Source organism: Callithrix jacchus, chromosome 22, assembly GCF_049354715.1.
Source record: "Callithrix jacchus isolate 240 chromosome 22, calJac240_pri, whole genome shotgun sequence".
Classification (NCBI taxonomy): Eukaryota; Metazoa; Chordata; class Mammalia; order Primates; family Cebidae; genus Callithrix; species Callithrix jacchus.
The window spans coordinates 15654923-15675726 of NC_133523.1; the positions used below are offsets into that span (position 1 = coordinate 15654923).

General features: G+C 48.6%; 1 protein-coding gene across 8 annotated transcripts in view; it reads right to left on the reverse strand.

The window, feature by feature from the left end:
* Positions 1-20804, reverse strand: part of HAUS8 (HAUS augmin like complex subunit 8) — a 54121-nt gene that overhangs the window by 24527 nt on the left and 8790 nt on the right. For 4 of the 8 annotated variants that reach the window (XM_035286108.3, XM_008987479.5, XM_017968091.4 and 1 more), the window contains 8 exons: positions 13866-13947; positions 10939-11034; positions 10185-10279; positions 9439-9504; positions 9179-9337; positions 6221-6362; positions 3231-3372; positions 134-548 (listed from right to left, as the gene is read on the reverse strand). In XM_035286108.3, coding sequence (XP_035141999.1) covers positions 245-548; positions 3231-3372; positions 6221-6362; positions 9179-9337; positions 9439-9489 — 798 coding nt within the window. In that variant the 5' untranslated portion in view covers positions 9490-9504; positions 10185-10279; positions 10939-11034; positions 13866-13947 and the 3' untranslated portion in view covers positions 134-244. Of the gene's footprint in view, positions 1-133; positions 549-3230; positions 3373-6220; positions 6363-9178; positions 9338-9438; positions 9505-10184; positions 10280-10938; positions 11035-13865; positions 13948-20804 lie in introns of those variants that run through there. The other 4 variants (XM_054250650.2, XM_008987480.5, XM_078361758.1 and 1 more) reach the window with 3 other exon arrangements.

Here is a 20804-nt window from a genome sequence, read left to right on the forward strand (position 1 = left end):
AGGACATGAAATCATCGTGACAGCGGGATACTCAGCATGTCGTGCGGGTCCTGAATTTCAGGACCAGTCATTCGGAAGAACTCGAGACAACACAGGTCCTCCAACTGGCCCCCTCATAGAAAACGAGGGCTTCAACTGCAAAACGGGTTTATTTTTTAAGGATTAAACAAGATTATCACATTAAAAAAACAGCTCCAGTGCTAGGGTAGTGTATAAAGTGCTCAAGTGTCCTGAATGTCACGAGTCACCCCAAGTCCCTCCCTGAGTGAGTGGCAGAGGACGTGGCTGCTCCTTGGCTGCTTGAAGAAACGTCTTCCCTTGGGCTGATGAACATGGCCTGAGTAGGGGCTGACGAGGCACCAGGGGTATCGTCCTCAAACCGGGGCGTGTTCTTGGGTGCTCCCTGAGATTCTCCGCAGGTGGTATCTTGATTGAAATACCACTGGCTAGGAGGCGCCAGGCCCTGAGTCTCTTCCCAGACTTCCTGGTTTGCCAAGGCCGCCTCTTTGCTCGCCTCTGCGGAGAGTTCCAGCACCTGGGCGAAACTCCTGTCAAGGATCAGAGAACCAATAATGGCTTCTGCCCTCCAAGGTGAAGCGCACATGTGGTGAACGAGGGGCTGCCACATGTGGGTTTTCATATGCCCCACGTGCTCAGTGGGCCAGCACACAAGACCTGTCTGAAGAGACTCCATCAGGGAAACCCCCCAAGAACAGCACCAGACAAGAAAGGAAAAGACTCATTCAACCAAGAAATGTTCAGGGTGTTCAGGGAGCTTAGTGCTGCACTGCTGCTGTAGCTGGAATATCCGTCCCCTCCCAAACTCCCATTAAAAATGAGCCCCGGCCGGGAGCAGTGGCTCACACCGGTAATCCCAGCACTTTGGGAAGCTGAGGCAGGTGGATCACCTGAGGTTGGGAGTTCGAGACCAGCCTGACCAACATGGAGAAACCCCGTCTCTACTAAAAATACAAAATATTAACCGGGCATGGCGGCACATGCCTGTAATCCCAGCTACTTGGGAGGCTGAGGCAGGAGAATCACTTGAATCTGGGAGGCTCAGGTTGAGGTGAGCTGAGATCATGCTATTGCACTCCAGCCTGGGAAACAAGAGTGAAACTCCATCTCCAAATTAAAAAAAAAACAAAAAAACTAATCCCCTGGCAGGTCGAGGTAGGATTTAAGTGCTGTAATCCCAGCACTTTGGGAGGCTAAGGCAGGCAGATGGCTTGAGGCCAGGAGTTCAGGACCAGCCTGGGCAACATGGCAAAACCCATTTCTATAAAAAATTAAAAAAAAAAAATTAGCTAGGTGCAGTGGCACACACCTATAGTCCTGGCTACTTGGGTGGCTGGGGTGGGATGACTGCTTGAGCCCAGCAGGCAGAGGTTGCAGTGAGCCAAGATTGCACCACTGCACTCCAGCCTAAGCAATGAAAATGAAGCCCTGTCTCAATAATAATAATAATAATCATCATCATCCCCAACTGTGGCAGCAGCGAGAGGTGGGGCCTGAAAGAGGTGACTGGGTCATGAGGGCTCCGCTGTTCATGGCTCAGTAAGTCATCCCGGGAGTGACACTGTGGCTTTATGACCCTTAGGTGTCCTGAACGGATCCACGGCCACCCACAGGAGGAAGAAATCCCACAGTGGGTGGCAGCTGTTTTGCATGAGTCCTTGTCCAATGTTTTAGGCAACTCAGGAAAAAGATTTAGCACTGTAAGGAAGAGACAAGATTCTTTTCTGAAGAGGTGGAGAAAAGCACATGGCCAGAAATCTCCTGGGGGGAGATAGAAAAAAAACGGGGGTCCTGATGGGTTTGTGGGGCTGGACCCATAAGGATATGCACTCTGTGTAAGCCACAGCACAGGCCTCTAAGATCTGGGTTATTTCTACCAATCAGAAGGTCAAGAACCATTCTCCTGGAACCTCACCCTGGAAGGCACTGAAAATGCAAACACTGAAAACATGAACAGGGCTGTTCTGAGGGCGCCTGTGCTGCTGGGTTACTTTGAGGATGTGAATGAGACATGACACCCTTTCTCTTCCAGCTGCTTGAAAACTTCCATGGAATTTTTCTTTCTTGAGACAGGGTCTCACTCTATCGCCCAGGCTGCAGTGCAGTGGCACGACCACAGCTCATTGCTACCTCAACCTCTCCGGGCTCAGATGATTCTCCCACCTCTGCCTCCTGAGTAGCTGGGACCACAGATGTGCACTACCAAGCCTGGCTAAATTTTGTACTTTTTAAATAAAGAGGCCAGGCACAGTGGTTCCTGCCTGTAATCCCAGCACTTGAGAGGGCTGAGGCAGGCAGATCACCTGAGGTCAGGAGTTCGGGACGAGCCTGACCAGTATGATGAAACCCCATCTCTACTAAAAATACAAAATTTGCTGGGCATGGTGGTGGGCACCTATAATCCCAGCTACTTGGGAGGCTGAGGCAGGAGAATCGCTTGAACCTGGGAGGTGGAAGTTGCAGTGAGCCGAGATCGTGACATTGCACCCCAGCCTGGGCAACTCTGTCTCAAAATAAATAAATAAATAATAGAGACAAGGTCTTACTATGTTGCCCAAGCTGGTCTTGAACTCCTGGCCTCAAGTGATCCTCCCGCCTCAGCCTCTCAAAGTGCTGGGATGACAGCCATGAGCCACCTCGGCCAGCCCTTCCGTGGATTTTTTCTGGGTGGGCTGTGAGCTCTTTTGCTCTTCTCGCTGCCCTGCTCTGCTTGAGTCTTGCACTCTGTGAATCCAGGACCCGACTTGTGGCATATTTGATCCTCATTTCACCTAGAATCCCCATTAGCTCTAAGATGACTCAGTGAGCTAGAAAAGGGAAATCAGCTTGGCATGGTGGTGCACTCCTGCAGGCCCAGCTACTGAAGAGGCTGAGGGGGGAGGATCACTTGAGCCCAGGAGTTTGAGGCTGCAGTGAGCTGAGATCTGCCACTGCGTTCCAGCTTGGGTAACAGAGTGAGACCCTGTCTCCAAAAAAAAAGAAGAAAGAAAAAGGAAGGAAAGGCAAAGCGGGTGCTGCTGGATGATTGTGTCATCCACAATATGGATGACAATGACACCTGCTGGCCATTCTTGTATTGTGCAACGGCTAGGAAGAGAGCAGCTCGCCCAGGGGACTGAACTTCCTCTGAACCCCAAAAGGAACTCGGCACCACTCCAACAGTCCTGAGTAAACAGGGTGCCACCTTTTTCTTAAAGCATTTTCTGAGATACCTTCGGAGCTCGAGGTCCCTTTTCACTGTCACGTCCTTGAGTTCGCTCAGTAAGTCTAGCACCTGCACATTTTCTTCCGAATTGCCAACGTCAAGTTCTCCCAGGAGACGCTGAGTGGTCCTCAGTTCACGCTCCAGAGCGTCTGGAGGGGACAAAGGATGGTGAGGGTTGGATTGCAAGGTGCCCCAAGCAAGGCATGCTCAGATGGAGAGGCCAACAGGCTGCTCCCGTGGGGGCTCGGTTATCGTGCTAGAACCGTGGAGAGCGCACGGGAAGAAGCTGAAGCCAAGGAGACATTCAGGCCAGTGCCTTCTCTGTCCCACGGTCTGCAATTGTAGGACAGGCATGTCCACCATCTAGGAGGGCATTGGAACAGAACTGAAATGTCACTGTGGTGTCCTCAACAGAAACCAATGCCAATGCGAAAAAGACTGTGCTGTGCCAGGGAGAATGGCTGAGGCCTCCCAGCCAGACCATGAGCAACTTAAAAACACCGGTCCTTGTTCCCTGCGCCCCTGAGCAGAGGGAGGCCTGCAACTGTGGGACCTTTGTCACCTGCACTGGGGCAACACACCTCTCTCCCCATTACGTATCACGTTGAGGCCAACTGTACCTGAGAGTCACATTTTGAAAGCTTTTTAGGCGCCTTATCAGCCAGCCTCTTCTCCTTCCAGCAGTGGACTGAATTATGCCCTCTGCAACACGTATGTTCCACTCCTACCCTTCACTCCCAGTGACTGTGAGCTTAACCGGAAACAGGGTCTTTGTGGACAGGGTGGCATTAAAATGAGGTCATTAGTGTGGGCCCCAATCCAGTGAATGATGTCCTCATCAGATGCAGGGAATTTTTTGTTTTGTTTTAAGACGGGGTTTCACCATGTTGGTCAGGCTGGTCTTGAACTCCCAATCTTAGGTGATCTGCCCGCCTTGGCCTCCAAAGTGCATGGATTACAGGTGTGAGCCACCATGCCCAGCCCTGCGGGGAATTTTTCTTTCTTTTTTTTTGAGATAGAGTCTTGTTCTGTCATCCAGACTGGAGTGCCGTGGTACAATCTCAGTTCATGCAATTCTCCTGCCTCGGCTTCCCAAGTGGCTGGGATTACAGGTGCACGCCGCTATGCTGGCTAATTTTTTTGTATTTTTAGTAAGAGACGGGATTTCACCATCTTGGCCAGGCTGGTCTTGAACTCCTGACCTCGTGATCCACCTGCCTGGCCTGATGTGGGAATTTTCAATAACAAGACAGCCAGGGAGGAGGCCATGGGCAGAGAATGGAGGGACGCAGCCACAAGCCAAGGAACTCCAAGGGCCACCAGCAGCCACCAGCAGCAGAGGGGAGACACAGGATGGGCTCACCTGGCCTGCCCTGGAGGGAACCAATCCCACTGATACCCTGATTTCACACTTCTGGTCCCCTGAACTTCGAGGGAATGTTTCTCTGGTTTCAAACCACCCATTCTCTGGTCGCTTGGTATAGCAGCACCAGAAAACTCACAGTCCCTAGGCTAGTTCCTAGCAACTACCTAAGGACCTGAGCAGAGACAGAGCCTGAGAGTGCAGATGTGGAGGTGACCATAGTGATCAAACCAGAAACCCAGCCAGGAAGGAGGCTCACACCTATTCAGAATCCCAGTGCTTTGGGAGGCCAAGGTGGGAGATCACTTGAGCCCAGGAGTTCTGGATCAGTCTGGGCAACACAGCCAGACCTTGTCGCTACAAAAAATAAACAAAAATTAGCCAGGTGCACCAGGCACTGTGGCCTGTAATCCCAGCACTCTGGGAGGCCGCCGGGGGCAGATCACCTGAGGTCAGGAGTTCGAGACTGGCCTGACCAACACGGAGAAACCCTGTCTCTACCAAAAATACAAAATTAGCTGGGTGTGGTGGCGCATGCCTGTAGTCCCAGCTACTCAGGAGGCTGAGGCAGGAGAATCGCTTGAACCCGGGAGGCGGAGGCTGCAGGGAGCTGAGATCACGCCACTGCTCTTGTTGCTCTCCTGGGCAATAAGAGCAAATTTCTGTCTCAAAAAAAAAAAAAATGTAGCCAGGTGCAATGGTGCATGCCTGAAGCACTGGGGAGGCCGCAACCCAGGAAGCTGAGGTGGGAGGACCTGAGCAGATCCTGAGAAGTTCAAGGCTGCAGTGATCTATGATGGCACTGCTGCACTCCAGCCTGGGCGACTGTGCAAGAGATTCCACCAACAAAAGAGCAATGGCAAGGCGTGGTGGCTCATGCCTGTAATTCTAGCCCTGTGGGAGGCCAAGGTGGGAGGACTGCTTGAACTCAGGAATTCAAGTCCAGCCTTAGCAATATAGTGAAACCGTGTCTATTAAAAAAAAAAAATTAGCCAAGTGTGGTGGTGCATACCTGTAGTCCTAGCTACTCCGGAGGCTGAGGTAGGAAGATCGCTTAAAGCCTGGGAGGCAGAGGTTGCAGTGAGCTGAGACTGCACCACAGCACTCCAGCCTGGGCAAAGGAGTGAAATGCTGTCTCCAAAAAACGAAACAAAAAGAAGCAAACTCCAGGGCAGCCAAAAACCTGCTCTTTGGGAAGACACCTGTATCTTTACAGCTATCTTTAAGATGCAGCACAGTACCTTTCTTCTCACCTGCTAAAGTCTTCAAGTTTGAGATGAGGTGGGAACCCTATGCCTAAAAGGGCCCTCACTGCTCTGCTGAGGGGGAAAGCCGGGGTGAGGCTGGTGGTCCACTAAGGCACATTTGTTGGGCCCAGGACTCAAGACTATAGGCCACCCCGGCAAAATGCCTTTCGGCAGATCACTGCGTGATCACTGCCCAAGGTTCAAATCCCAGCGTGGTTACCTTCTCAGGGCGAGACCCTGGAGGAACCACAGCCTGGCCAGCCCTCCCTTTCCTCTGCTTAGATGGGGAAGAGGGCACTTGTGGCAATGACATTGGGCCCATGGGAGCACCCACACCCGCTCCTCACCCGCCTGCTGCACACACAGCTGGAACATCCCGCTTCCTACCTAAGAGCTGCTGCCCGTCTCCCTCCAGGTGGATGGACCTCACAGGCAGCTCATGCCTGGTGGTGTCCAGGGCTGTGGCGAACGTCCTGTATTGCTCCCTGAAGCGTTTGGCCACAGCCTCAAAGGGGCTGAGCATCTGGACCTGTAAGCAGAAGGGATGGGGGATGTAGAGGGAGATCCTGGAGTCTCATCCCTGGAAGTGTAATGGCTTGTGCAAGGTGAAGATATGGGCGCGGTGGCTCATGCCTGTAATCCCAGCACTTTGGGAGGCTGAAGTGGGCATATTACCTGAGGTCAGAAGTTCAAGACCTGCCTGGCCATCATAGTGAAACCCCGCCTCTACTAAAAATAGAGAAAATTAGCTGGGCATGGTGGCAGGTACCTGTAATCCCAGGTACTCAGGAGGCTGAGGCAGAAGAATCGCTTGAACCCAGGAGGCAGAGGTTACAGTGTGCTGAGATTATGCCATTGCACTCCAGCGTGGGCAACAAGAGCAAAACTACGTCTCAAAAAAAAAAAAAAACCAAAAAGGTACAGCAGCACTGTTCTTCACGACCCGCCAGGGATCAGAGCTCAGGAAGTTTCCTAGGGTGAGGTGAGCTCTCCCCAAGAGAGCCAAGTGGCTGGGAAGGCAGCCCCGGTCCCTCACTAGGAAGGCAGACACGCATTCTAGACATAGGAATGCGTGTCTGCCTTCCAGTGGTTCCATGCTTGGGCCCTCGTCTGGGCCCACCTGCTTTAGAGCACTGCACCTAAATGCCTGCTTTCACAAGGCCATCCCCACCCCAAACACGCTGTCTGGGTCTTCATGGGGGTTTAAAATGATATAGGGTTGACCCTCGGGCAACACGGGAGTTTGGGGTACCAAACTCTGTTCAGTCAAAAATCTGTATATAACTTTTGACTCCCCCCAAATTTACTGATAGCCACTGTTGAATGAAACCTTACTGATAACACTCAACAAATCATGTAATAGACTAGCAGCTACACACACACACACACACACACACACACACACACACACACTTTTTTGAGACAGAGTTTTGCTCTGTCTCCCAGGCTGGAGTTCAGTGTCGCAAGCTCGGCCTCCCGGGTTCCAGCAATTCTCACACCTCAGTCTCCCTGAGTAGCTGGGGTTACAGGTCCACACCACCATGCCCGGCTAATTTTTAAATAAAAATTTTTAGTAGAGACGGGGTTTCACCATGTTGGCCAGGCTGGTCTCAAACTCTTGCCAAAGTCTTCAAGTTAGAGATTAGGTGGGAACCCTATACCTGAAGTGATCCACCTGCCTCAGTCTCCCAAAGTGCTGGGATTATAGGCGTGAGCCACTGCACATATATTTTGTAGACGGGGTCTCAGTGTGTTGCCCAGGCTGGAGTGCTGTGGAGTGATCATAGCTCACTATAGCTTCCACACCTCCCAGGCTCAAGCAAACCTCCTGCCTCAGCTTCCCGCGTAGCTGGGACTATAGGCGTGTGCCACCACATTTGGCTAATTTTTAATTTTTATAGAGATTGGCCAGGCATGGTGACTCATGCCTATAATCCTAGACTTTGGGAGGCTGAGGCAGGTGGATCACTTGAGGTCAAGAGTTGGAGACCAGCCTGGCCAATATGGTGAAACCCTGTCTGAACTAAAAATAGAAAATTTAGTGGTGTGTGCCTGTACTCCCAGCTACTCAGGAAACTCAGGTATGAGACTGCTTGAACTTGGGAGGTGGAGGTTGCAGTGAGCTGAGATTGTGCCACTGTACTACAGCTTGTGTGACAGAGGAAGACTCTACCCCCAAAAAAAAAATTTTGTAGAGACCTAGTGTCACTCTGCTTGTTGCACATGGGACAAATAGGTATGCATTCATGACATGCCTAACTTTTTCTCAATTTTTTCGGTATTTCTAGGCTATGAGATTCATCTGTGAGTTTTTTCAAAGAGTCAAAAATCTCCAAAACTTTTTCCTAATATTTACTGAAAAAAATCTACATTTAAATGGAATCTCACAGTTCAAATTCATGTTTAAGAATCAACTGGGTTTGTCTCTTTTTCTTCCATTTTGAGCTCCTGAAGGTCAGAGACCTTGTACTCAGCCCAGAGCCTAGCTGCAGGGGTGCTCATGTGAAAATTTTGGATGTTAGGGGTTGAGCTGGATCCCCCCAAATTCATATCTGACGTTCCAACTCCCAGTACTTGTAATGCACCCTTACTTGAAAATATGGATTTTATCAGGGTCATCAAGTTAACACGAGGTGATGGGGGGTTGTGTGGGGGGTGTTAATCCAACACAACTGGTGTCCTGGGGGGAAACAGGGACCCAGACACACACGGGGGAAGGACGTGTGGACAGACACAAAGGCGACAACCACTCACAGGCCAAAGACTGTGCCAGGAGAGATTCTCCCTCACGGCCTTCAAACAGAGCCAACCACCAACACCTCAATCTTAGACTTTCAGCTTCCTGAACCACGAGAATGAATTCCAGTTGTTTTGCACGCCCAGGTTGTGAGACTCTGTTCCAACAACCACAGGAAACTCACCCACTGGGTAGGGGGCCCGCCCCTGCTGATCAGCCCTTTCTGGGTTCCAGGGCTTCACTCCTGTCCTTCTCCTACATGGACACCTCTGTCCCAGTGCTTCCCACCAGCACCCTGACCCTCCAGGGCAGGCCCAGAGCATGTCATCCTGTCGCTGCTCATAACCATCAGGCCGTCAGGAAGTCTCTGCACAAGAGTGTAGAAGGTGCATGCTTCCCTTATTGGTTCAGGCTTTACTTTGTAACCTCATCCTCTAAAGGTGTCATAGACCCAACACCAGGACCAGAGAAAGCGTGGCATTAAAAGCCCAACACAGAGTTAGAAGCCAGTGCACAATGATACCCTACCACGAATGCTACCTGAAACAGTGGAAATGGGACGAATCCACTGGGAATGCTAACTGGTCGCAGTGTCACTTATAACTGACCTGGGCATCCAGGACATCTGCCAGCTCCCGCTTCCTCTGAGAGAGGAGAAGCCTGCGTTTCAGCTCATGGGCCGTTTTCTGTAGCTTCTCCTTCTCCTTACACATTATTAATAAATTCTTTTCTGCCCTTCTTTCAAACTCAGCAAGATTGTTCTCCATCTGTTAAATGTGAAAGAAAAGCTCAAGCAAGTGGGGACTCCGTCCCCATGGTGAAGGGAGCCCACCCTTCCATCCATGGCAACGTGAAGAACTGTTTTCACCTTTACAGCCAGTAGTGTCAGCAGCAGTGTCTGAGACTCCATCATTTCCATTGCTTCAGATAAATCCTTAAGAAAAGAAAAAGATCCTCTCAATTACTGATGAAGTGGCATAAATCCAGCTCTTTCCTCAGCAGGGGCAGAACTCTGGCTTGTGTGGATTTTCTGTATTCTGTTTGGTATCTGGTAGTTCTCTAGTGTAGTGGGCCTGCTGCTTCTATTTGCTTTTATTTGGTTTTCTCCAGTGCTCTGAGATGGAAGACGGAGGTCCATGACCCTCCTTCCTCCAGCACCTGGCAGGTGGAGAGACAGCGGCAGCTGGGCAGTCAAGGGCCAGCTGAGGATACCCACAAATTTGGTGCCGCACCAGGACCAGAATGCAGTCTCCCCACTTGCTGGTCCCCCACCCACCAATCTTGTCCTCACCCCAGTAAGACCACAGCCTAGCTGTCCTCCCGCCAAGGGAAAGGACCTGGCCTTGTTCCTTTCCAGAGTAGGCACAGAGAAGTCCCCTGTCTCATTTTTTACATGATCCTATATTGGTATCCACTATTGAATATGTACTCGGGGAAATGTAAACTCTACAAACGATCTAAGAACACTTGTGGTCTTGACTTTTGTCCTAAAGGGGATGGGTGTCTTGTCTGTTCTTGCAGCCCTGGGCGCTCAGGTGGCACCTGGTTCAGAGTTGGATCTATATCAGATCTATACAACCCGTCTGTGGCTGCCCTTTTGTTTCAGACACTTACTGGGCTCTTTTTCCGAGGGGCAGAAAACGATGTTGAGTCAGGTTTCTTTGGTATTGTTTTTGCTAACTGTGGCGTCTTTCTGATGACACTTTTGTCTAAGACAAAGCACAGCATTTTTAATGGTGAGTAGCGCATACAGATAGGCCCTGGTTGCCATTTTTTAAAATAATAGGTTTATTTGGATGTAACCCCATCATAAATTGAGAACTATATGGAATTATAATGGTCCAGCTTAAAGTTATTCCACTTTGCAAGGGACAAAAGGCAAGTTTAATCTCGTTTACCACGGTATTCAGTGTATTTTTGATGACACACACACACACATTTTTTTTTTTTTGAGACAGAGTTTTGCTCTATCGTCCGGGCTGGAGTGCAGCGGTGTGATTTCGGCTCACTGCAACCTCTGCCTCCCGGGTTCAAGTAATTCTCTGCCTCAGCCTCCCAAATAGCTGGGATTAAAGGCGCTTGCCACCACACACAGCTAATTTTTGTATTTTTAGTAGAGATGTGGTTTCACTATGTTGGCCAGGATGGTCTTGAATTCCTGACCTCATGATCCACCTGCCTTGGCCTCCCAAAGTGCTGGGATTACAGGCATGAGCCACCATGCCCAGCCTGTACAATATTTTCAACTTATGATGGGTTTGTTGGATGTGGCCCCATCATAGGCCAAGGAGTAACTGTACTTTGGAAGCCCACTGAAACCTACTGCAACCCCCAGTGAGTGACAGAAGGGGTGAAACCAGTGATTTACCATTAATGGCAGAGAGATCCAGGTCAGGTGGGGCTGTACCATGCCCTTCCAGCAACGTGGACTGCAGGTCCCCCTTTGCAACCCCACTGCTATCTGCTGTTAAGAAAAGAATACCCCAAAGTCAGCACAGTCAAGAGACATTCTCCATTTAAGTCAGGAAACACAGGCCGTGTTTCTGAACAACACAATTGCTTCTAAAAACCCAATTTTGTCCTAGGGGGAAAGGCTAAAAGAAAAAAAAAAAAAACCTGTGGAAATTCCCAGCCATCAATTTGAATCTATTTTTAAAGTACCACTAGAAGAGAGAGACATTCTGTATAACCCAAGAGGTGCAAACAGGCCCTTCTGGCAGTTTACAGGATGCTAAGAGTGGGATATGATGCCATACTCCTATTTTACCCTCTGCTCTTTTCCCATCTTCTTTTTGGTTTTTTGAGCTGAAGTTTCCTTCTTGCCACCCAGGCTGGAGCGCAATGGTGCAATCAGCTCACTTCAACCTCTGCCTCCTAGGTTCAAGCAGTTCCCCTGCCTGAGCTTCCCAAGTCACTGGGATTACAGGCGCCTGCCATCAACACCTGGTAATTTTTGTATTATTATTATTATTATTACTATTTTAGACAGAGTCTCACTCTGTTGCCAGGCTGGAGGGCAGTGGCGTGATCTCAGCTCACTGCAACCTCCACCTCCCAGGTTCAAGCGATTCTCCTATTTCAGCCTCCCAAGTAGCTGGGATTACAGGTGCGCACCACCACACCCAGCTAATTTTAGTATTTTTAATAGAGAGGGAGTTCTGCCATTTTGGTCAGGCTGGTCTCGAACTCCTGACCTCAGGTGATCCACCATCCTCAGCCTCTCAAAGTGCTGAAATTAAAGGCATGAGCTGCTGCACCTGGCCAATTTTTGTATTTTTAGTAGAGACTGGGTTTCAAAATGTTGGCCAGGCTCTTCTCAAACCCCTGACCTCATGTGATCCACCTGCCTCGGCCTCCCAAAGTGTTGGGATTACGGGCGTAAGCCACCATACCCAGCTAGAGGTGGTAACTTCTAATTGCTATTGCTTTTTTTGTGTGTGTGACAGAGTCTCACTCTGTTGCCAAGCTGTGGCATGATCTCGGCTCACTGCATCCTCCGCCTTCCAGGTTCAAGAGATTCTCCCACCTCAGCCTCCTGAGTAGCTGGAACTACAGGCGCATGCCACCATACCTGGCTAATTTTTACATTTTTAGTAGAGATGGCGTTTCACCATTTTGGCCAGGATGGTCTCGATCTCTTAACCTTGTGATCTGCCCGCCTCAGCCTCCCAATGTGCTGGGATTACAGGCATGAACCAACGTGCCCGGCCTGCTATTAATTACTTTGCCCTGGAATATTTTATCATCAGCATGTATAGCATTTGCACTAAGAAAATTAATTTTCTTTTTTTTTTTTAATCTTTGGTCCCTGAGTATCAGTAAGAAAATTAATTTTCTACAAAACCATACAATGGAACTCAAACAAGCAGTCCTTTGAAATCATTAGGGTGTGGTTTAAATTAAGGTTTAACTTAATTAAACCCAGGCACAGTGGCTCACATCTGTAATCCCAGCACTTTAGGAGACCAAGGTGTGTGGATCACAAGGTCAGGAGTTCAAGACCAGCCTGGCCAATATGGTGAAACCCCGTCTCTACTAAAAATTATCCGGGCATGGTGGCGGGCACCTGTAGTCCCAGTTACTTGGGAGACTGAGGCAGGAGAATCACTTGAACCTGGGAGGCAGAGATTGCAGTGAGTCAAGATCGCGCCATTGCACTCCAGCCTGAGCGATAGAGTGAGACTCTTAAAAAAAAAAATTAAGGTTTCTTAGCCATGGCATTGCGAGTATGTGGGTATGTGGGGCTGAATCCTTCCTTGCTGTGGTGGCGGCGTCCTGTGCATTGCAGGATGCTGAGGGGCCTCCCTGGCCTCCACCCACCAGATGCCAGTAGAACCCCTTCCCCCAGACAGGACAACCAAACACATCTCCAAACACTGCCAGTGTCCCTTGGGGGTCGGGATCACCCTTGAGTGAGAACCGGTTTGAAGGTGTGGCAGGCCCGGTCTCTGGTCCCCTGGTCACACCAGCATTCCCAGGTTTATCCATGGCCTTCGACCCAATTAGATGGGGAAGACTAGCAGGCTGGCTCTACTGTGCCTGTTTCTCAACCACGCCTGGGGAAGGCGTAGCAAGAACTCTAACATCTACACCAGGAGTGGCAAACGGTAGCTCACAGGCCAAATCCAGCCCGCCTCCTCTGCTTGTAAATAGTTTTATTGGCACACAGCTATACCCGTTCCTCTATGTCTGGTCTGGGGTTGTTTTTATATTACAAACAGCACAGTTGAGTCTTTATTTGTTAGACGGAGTCTCGCTCTGTTGCTGAGGCTGGAATGCAGTGGCTTGATCTCGGCTCACTGCAACCTCCGCCTCCCAGGTTCAAGCGATTCATCTGCCTCAGACCCTCAACCCTAAGTAGCAGGGATTACAGGCATGCGCCACCATGCCCAGCTGATTTATGTTTTCTTAGTAGAGATGGGGTTTTGCCATGTTGGCCAGGTTGGTGTTGAACTACCAACCTCAGGATAAAGCCCTCACAGCCTCTCTAAGAGTCCTGCTCTCAGAGCACCAGTGGGAAAAAAGTCATGTAGACAAGAAACTGATGTCACCAAGGAGTACCATGATGGCAATGTGACTTTTCTCTGGGGCTACATAGGGAAGAAATGACCTCCCCTTTTCTTGCCGTCTCCGCTCACCTCCCCACATCCCCCCAATCTATTCATAAGCTCCAACTCTTTGCTCGCTGCTTCCGATCTTCCCCAGAATAGAAAGAGGGAAATTGAACTTAGCACCCACAGAGACAAAATTTACTGCCACGCTCAACACTGCCTGAGGCTCAGGGCTGTTTCACACCTTTGCTTTTCTGGAGCAGGCTGGGTTTCCTTCCACCTTCAGACGTCTTCCCTCGGGTCTGTGACCCATCTCCTGCAGGAGCCTGTTATGGGAACACAGGACACTCAGAGGACAAGATATGTGCCCTTCACAAGAAGGGGCCCTGACGCGGTCTGCACCGTGTTTTCTAACTGCTCTTCCTTAGAGGCAGGGGAGAGATTTAAAGAGGTTTGAAATTTCATCTCATAGATACAGGAATAACACATTTTGTCAAAGTGTAGACGCTCACTTGCACAGAACATAGGATTCTACCAAAATGTTTGCGGTGACTATCTGACATGGTAGATTAAAGGTGACTGATTTTTTTCTAGACACATTTCAGTATTTACTAGTTTTCTAGAGAGAATATAACTTTGGTCACCAGGAAAAACAAAGGTTTTACACATATATTGTTAAACAATTTTTTTAAGGAAACACATGGAACACTGTCCTTATGATACATAAAAGCAAAATGAAAACCTTATAAAGAGCAAGGGCCAGGTGCAGTGGTTCCTCCCTGTGACCCCAGCTACTTGGGAGGCTGAGTTGGGAGGACTGCTTGAGCCCAGGGGTTCGAGGCTGCAGTAAGCCATGATCGCACCACTGCACCACAGCCTGGGAGATGGAGCAAGGCCAGAGCAAGGCTATACGGTGCACAGACACCACTCCCATTCAATACGGCAGTGGAGGGCCTTGGATAAGAAATCGAAGGCAAACAAGTTGGAAAGGAAAACTCCGTTCCTGTAGACATTAATTTTTCATGTAGAAAATCCCTGAACATCTTCAATACTGCTATTAAAATTAAAAAATAAGTTAACAGAAGTTTTCTTTCAATTTTGTGTGTGAACTTGACTGGATATCGGGTGTCCCAGAACAAACATTTTTTGGGTGTGTCTGTGAGGGTGTTTCATATTTATTTTGAGATGGAGTCTTGCTCTGTCTCCAGGCTGGAGTGTAGTAGCAAGATCTCGGCTCACTGCAACCTCCACCTCCTAGGTTCAAGCGGTTCTCTTGCCTCAGCCTCCTGAGTAAATGGGACTACAGGTGCATGCCACCATGCCCAGCTAATTTTTGTATTTTTAGTCGAGACGGGGTTTCACTATATTGGCCAGGATGGTCTCGATTCTCAACCTCATGATCAACCTGTCTTGGCCTCCCAAAGTGCTTGGATTACAGGCGTGAGCCACTGAGCCACTGCGCCCAGCCGAGGGTGTTTACTAATGAGATCAGCATTTGAATGGGTGGATGTGTATGGGCACCATGCAATCCCTTGAAGGCCTGAATACAACAAAATGGTGGAAGGAGGAGAAACTCACCCCTTTCCTGCTTGCCTGGCTGAGCTGAGATGTCTTACCCCATCTCCTCCTGCCCTCAAACTGGGATTTACACCTTTGACTCCCCTAGGCTCAAGCCTCCAGACAAACGCTGAACTAAACCACCAACCTTCCTTTCTCTCTGGCTTGCAGACAGTAGATCCTGGGATTTCTTATCCTCCATAATCACATGAGCCAATTCCTCATAAATAAACCCCATTTTACATATTTATATCCTTTTATAAGATCCTCTTATTGGTTCTGTTACTCTGGAGAACTCTAACACAGCAAAGGTACAGGACACAGGGTCAATATTTAAAAATTCACATTTCTAGCAATGAAGTAGCAACGAACAAGTTTGAAGATTGAAATTAAAAGAGAGTACCATGTACAACAGCACTAAACACCAAATGCTTAGGTAAGATCTATACTCTGGAAGCTACAAAAAAATGCTGAAAAAAATCCAGCAAGATCTAAATAAATGGAGAAGTATACCATGTTCATGGATTGAAAGACTCGATGTTATTAAGAAGGCATTCTCCCCATTTATGAATTCAATGTAATCAAGATCAAGCAGGTATTTTGCTAGAAAAATGACAATTCTAAAATCTCTATGGAAAACCAAAGGAACTAGAAGAGACTAAACAGTTTTGGAAAAGCATAGCAGGAGGCCTCACAGTACCCGATTTGAAGACTTTGTACAAGCTACAGTAACCTCAGCAGTGTGGAAGTGGCATAAGAATGCACACATAGAACAATGGAAAAGAACAGAACCCAGACACAACGGACGCATATATGGTCAACCGGTATTTGACAGAGGTGATGAAACAATACAATGGGAGAAAGGAAAATCATTTCAGTAAATGGGATTCCAACAACTGAACACCCTGCATGAAAAAATGAACTTTGATTTAAACATCACATCATACACAAAACCTAACTCACAGACTTAAAACTAAAACCTACACTACAAAACTCCTACAGGGAAAACAGGAAAATATCTGTGATCTTGGATAAGGTGGAGGTATCTTGGATAAGACTCCAAAAACACAATCCACAAATGCAGAAAGTGATCAACTGGGCTTCATCAAAACCAACAACTTCTGCCTCTTAAATTAAAACACTTAACGGCATGAAAAGACTAGTCACACTGGAAGAAAACATTTGCAAAGAACCACAAAGAGCTGGTATCCAGAATATAGAAAGCACCCTCAAAACTCAGTAATAAGAAAACAAATAACCCAATTTAAAACTGGGCAAGTGATCTTAACAGACACATCAGCAAAGATACAGGAATGGCAAATTAGCAACTGAAAAGATGTCTGATATCATCAGCTGTTAAGAAAATGCAAATGAAAACCACAATGCGATACCATTTCACACCCACAAGACTGGCTAGAATGTGAAAGTAACAACTTGCACTGTCATCTATGCACCTAGTGGGAACATAAAAATGGTGCAGCTACTGTGGAAAACAGGTAGTTTCTTGTTACCATTATACATATATAGATACGTTTTCAGCTACAACTCATGGCTTGGAACTCCTATAAGCTCTTGTTATAGTAAGCAGGATCTCTCTGACCTCCTCCCACGCTCCTTTTACCTGTCAGAGAGGGTTCCTGCCTCACACCCCAGAGGAAAAAATGCTACAGAGGCCAAGAAGAACCTGAACAGACAGGTCTTGCTGGGTTTGGGGCATACCCTTTTTGACCAATCACATTTCCACACGATTGTCCATGCTTCAATCGCACCTAAGTCATGAAGACTCCATGAAAACCCAAAAGGAGAAAGCTTGGAGAGATGCCGGACAGCTGAACACATGGAGATTCCTGGAGGGTAGTATGCCTGAACAGGCCATGGAAGCTCTATGCCCCTTCCCCCATATCTCACCCTACACATCTCTTATCCTTTGTTCTGTTTTTGAGATGGAGTCTCCCTCTGTCGCTCAGGCTGGAGTGCAATGGCACAGTCTCGGCTCACCACAACCTCCGCCTCCCAGGTTCAAATGATTCTCCTGCCTCAGCCTCCCAAGTAGCTGGGATTATAGGTATGCACCACCATACCCACCTAATTTTGTACTTTTAGTAGAGACAGGGTTTCTCCATGTTGGTCAGGCTAGTCTTGAACTCCCGATCTCAGGTAATCTGCCTGCTTCAGCCTCCCAAAGTGCTGGGATTACAGGCATGAGCCACCACACCCAGCCTGTTTTGTTTTGAAGAGACAGGATCTTGCTGTTACTCAGGATGGAGTGCAGTGGTGTCATCACAGCTCACTGAAGACTCAACCTCCTGGGCTCAATTGATCTTCCTGCCTCGGCCTCCCGAGTAGCTGGGATTATAAGCACCCGCCACTATACCCAGCTATTTTTATTTTTATTTTATAGAGATAGAGTCTTGCTATGTTGCCCAGACTGGTCTCAAACTCTTAGGCTCAAGCAAACCTCCCACCTTGACCTTCCAAAAGTGCTGGGATTACGGGCCTGAGCCACCATGCCCAGCCACTGGACCAGTGAAAAAAAGATTTTTTTTAGAGACAGGGTCTCATTGGGTTGCCCATGCTAGTCTGGAACTCCTGGCCTCACGAAGTCCTCCCATCTCAACCTCCCAAACTGCTGGGATTTCAGGCATGAATCCCAGCTGAGCCACACTCTGCTCCATCTGTAGCCTTTGTAATATCCTTTATAATAAACTGGTAAACCTAAGTGTTTCCTCAAGTTCTGCGAGTCACTTCTGCAAATTAAATGAACCCAAAGAGGGAGTTATGGGAACCCCCACTTGAACTGAACTTGGTTGGTCAGAAGTTCCAGAGGCAGAAGGGGCAGTCTTGAGGACTGAGCCCTCACCCTATGGTATCTGATGCTATTCCCAAGTAGAGTGTGTCAGAATTGAATTGGAAGACACCCAGCTGGTGTCTGCTGCTTGCTGGTGGGGAAACCCTCCCTCATAACGGTCACAGAAGTCCTACGCTGATTGTGGTTGAGTGGGAGATCAGGAAACACAGTTTGAGTTTTTCTACGAGCCGGCAATCCTCCTCTTGGGAGATACAAAAACAAGTCTACACAGAAAGACACACAAGAATGTTAGGGAGGCTTTATTTGTGATCACCAAGACAGGAAACCAACTGACTGCCTGTCAATCATTGAACAGATGAACACACTGCAGTCCAGCCACTTGATGGAATATTATTCAGCCATAAGGAACCAGGCTGGGCACAGCAGTTCCTGCCTGTAATCCTAGCATTTTGGGAGGCCAAGGCAGGTGGATCACTTGATGCCATGAGTTTGAGATCAGCCTGGCCAACATGGTGAAACCCTCATCTCTACTAAAAACACAAAAATTAGACCAGGCACAGTGGCTCATGCCTGTAATCCTAGCACTTTGGGAGGCTGAGGCGGGCGGATCACTTGAGGTCAGGAGTTCAAGACCAGCCTAGCCAATACAGTGAAACCCCATCTCTACTAAAAATACAAAAATTAGCCGGGTATGGTGGCGGGTGCCTGTGGTCCTAGCTACTAGGGAGGCTGAGGCAGGAGAATCGCTTGAACCCAGGAGGCAGAGGTTTCAGTGAGCCGAGATTGTACCACTACACTCTAGCCTGGGCAACAGAGCAAGACTCCGTCTCAAAAAATAAATAAAATAAAAATAAATAAATACAAAAATCAGCCAGGTGTGGTGGCAGGCACCTGTAGTCCCAGCTACTTGTGAGGCTGAGGCAGGAGAATCGCTTGAACCAGAGGCGGAGGTTGCAGCGAGCCAAGATCACACCACTGCACTCCAGCCTGGGTGACAGAACGAAAGACTCCATCTCAAAAAAGAAGGAAGGAACCACTTACAGATTACCTTGAAAGACACTCTGCTAAGTGTTAGGAGCCATAGACAAGGGCTACAAACTGTGACGCCAGAGATACAACCTTCTAGAAAAGGCAAAACTGCAGACTCAGAAAGCTGATCTGTGGTTGCCTGGGGGTGGGAGAGGGACTTGTCCTATCAGAGGAAAGGGGGATTTAGGGATGACCCATTCTGTAGCTTGATTGTAGAGGCTGTTCCATGACCGTCTACATCTGTTAAAACAGGCAGGACCCTATGCTGAAAGGGGGATACTGACTCCATGTAAATGACACCTTGATTTTAAAGATGGGGAAAAACAGTAAAGATGGAAAGGGCCAAAATGCTACAGCACACAGACACATGGGGGCGCTGTCACCAAGTCTTCACAACAACATGAAAATTAGGAGTGTGGAAGGCAGTGCCCCTTTGTTGAAAACTGCTCCAAGAAGGGTATCCGTCTGTGCAAAGGGTATTCTCTTTTCTCAAGCCAAATATTAAGTCACAGAATCAAGCACCCACCAGCCACCCAACCCAGAGTGGAAGACAGGCAGTGGGAATTTGACTCCATCTTATCATAAACCAAGATTTGGAAAGCAGAGGGAGGAATCCAACCTGGACTCACTGAAGGAAAATATACGATTGTGTCATCTACTGATTGTCCCCAGGAACCCTCACACAAAGCAGGCTCTCTCTCACGTGGTTAAATATCTTTCAATGGTTTCATGATATTTCACAGTGTGCCTTCATGATGGTTCACTAAACTCTTCCTCTAATTCGGGGTGATTGAAGTATGTCATTTTTCCCCTAGTTTTTCTCTTTTAAAAAACCCGTAGCTGAGTTTTAAATTTTATTTATTTATTTTTTAAACAGGAGACAGGGTCTTGCCCTGTTGCCCAGGCTGGAGTGCAGTGGCATGATCTCAGCTCACTGCAAACTCCACCTCCCAGGTTCAAGTGATTCCCTGGCTCAGCCTCCTGAGTAGCTGGGATTACAGGCACTCACAACCATGCCCGGCTCATTTTTGTATTTTTGGTAGAGACGGGGTTTCGCCATGTTGGCCAGGCTAGTCTCAAACTTCTGACCTCAGGTGCTCTGCCTGCCTAAGTAGCTTTATTTTGTGAGATGAAGTGTCACCCAGGCTGTAGTGCAGTGTCGCAATCCTGGCTCACCGCAACCTCTGCTTCCCAGGTTCAAGCAATTCTCCTGCCTCAGCCTCCCGAGTAGCTGGGATTACAGGCACATACCACCATGCCTGGCTAATTTCTGTATTTTTAGTGGACACAGGGTTTCACCAGGTTGGTCAGGCTGTCTCGAACTCCTGACCTCGTGTTCCACCCACCTTGGCCTCCCAAAGGCTGGGATTACAGAAGTGAACCACCGCTCCTGGCAGGTAGCTGTTTTCTTTAAATAACAGCTAGACACCAAGAACTGTGCGGTGGGCACTGGATAATACAGCTTCAGAATCCAGAAAGTGAATTAACTGGGTTGAAAGGCCAAGAACAGACTGGGCGCGAGGGCTCATGCTTATAATCCCAACACTTTGGGAAGCCAAGGTGGGAGGATCGCTTGAGCTCAAGAGCTCAAGACCAGGCTGGGTAACTTAGGGAGACCCGGTCCCTACAAAAACTTTTCGAAATTAGCTTGTGTGGCAGCACATGCCTTTGGTGCCAGCTACTCAGGAGGCTCAGGTGGGAAGATGGTTTGAGCCTGGGAGGCTGAGGCTGCAGTGAGATGTGATGGTGCCACTCCATCCCGGCCTGGGTGAGAAAGAGACCTTGTCT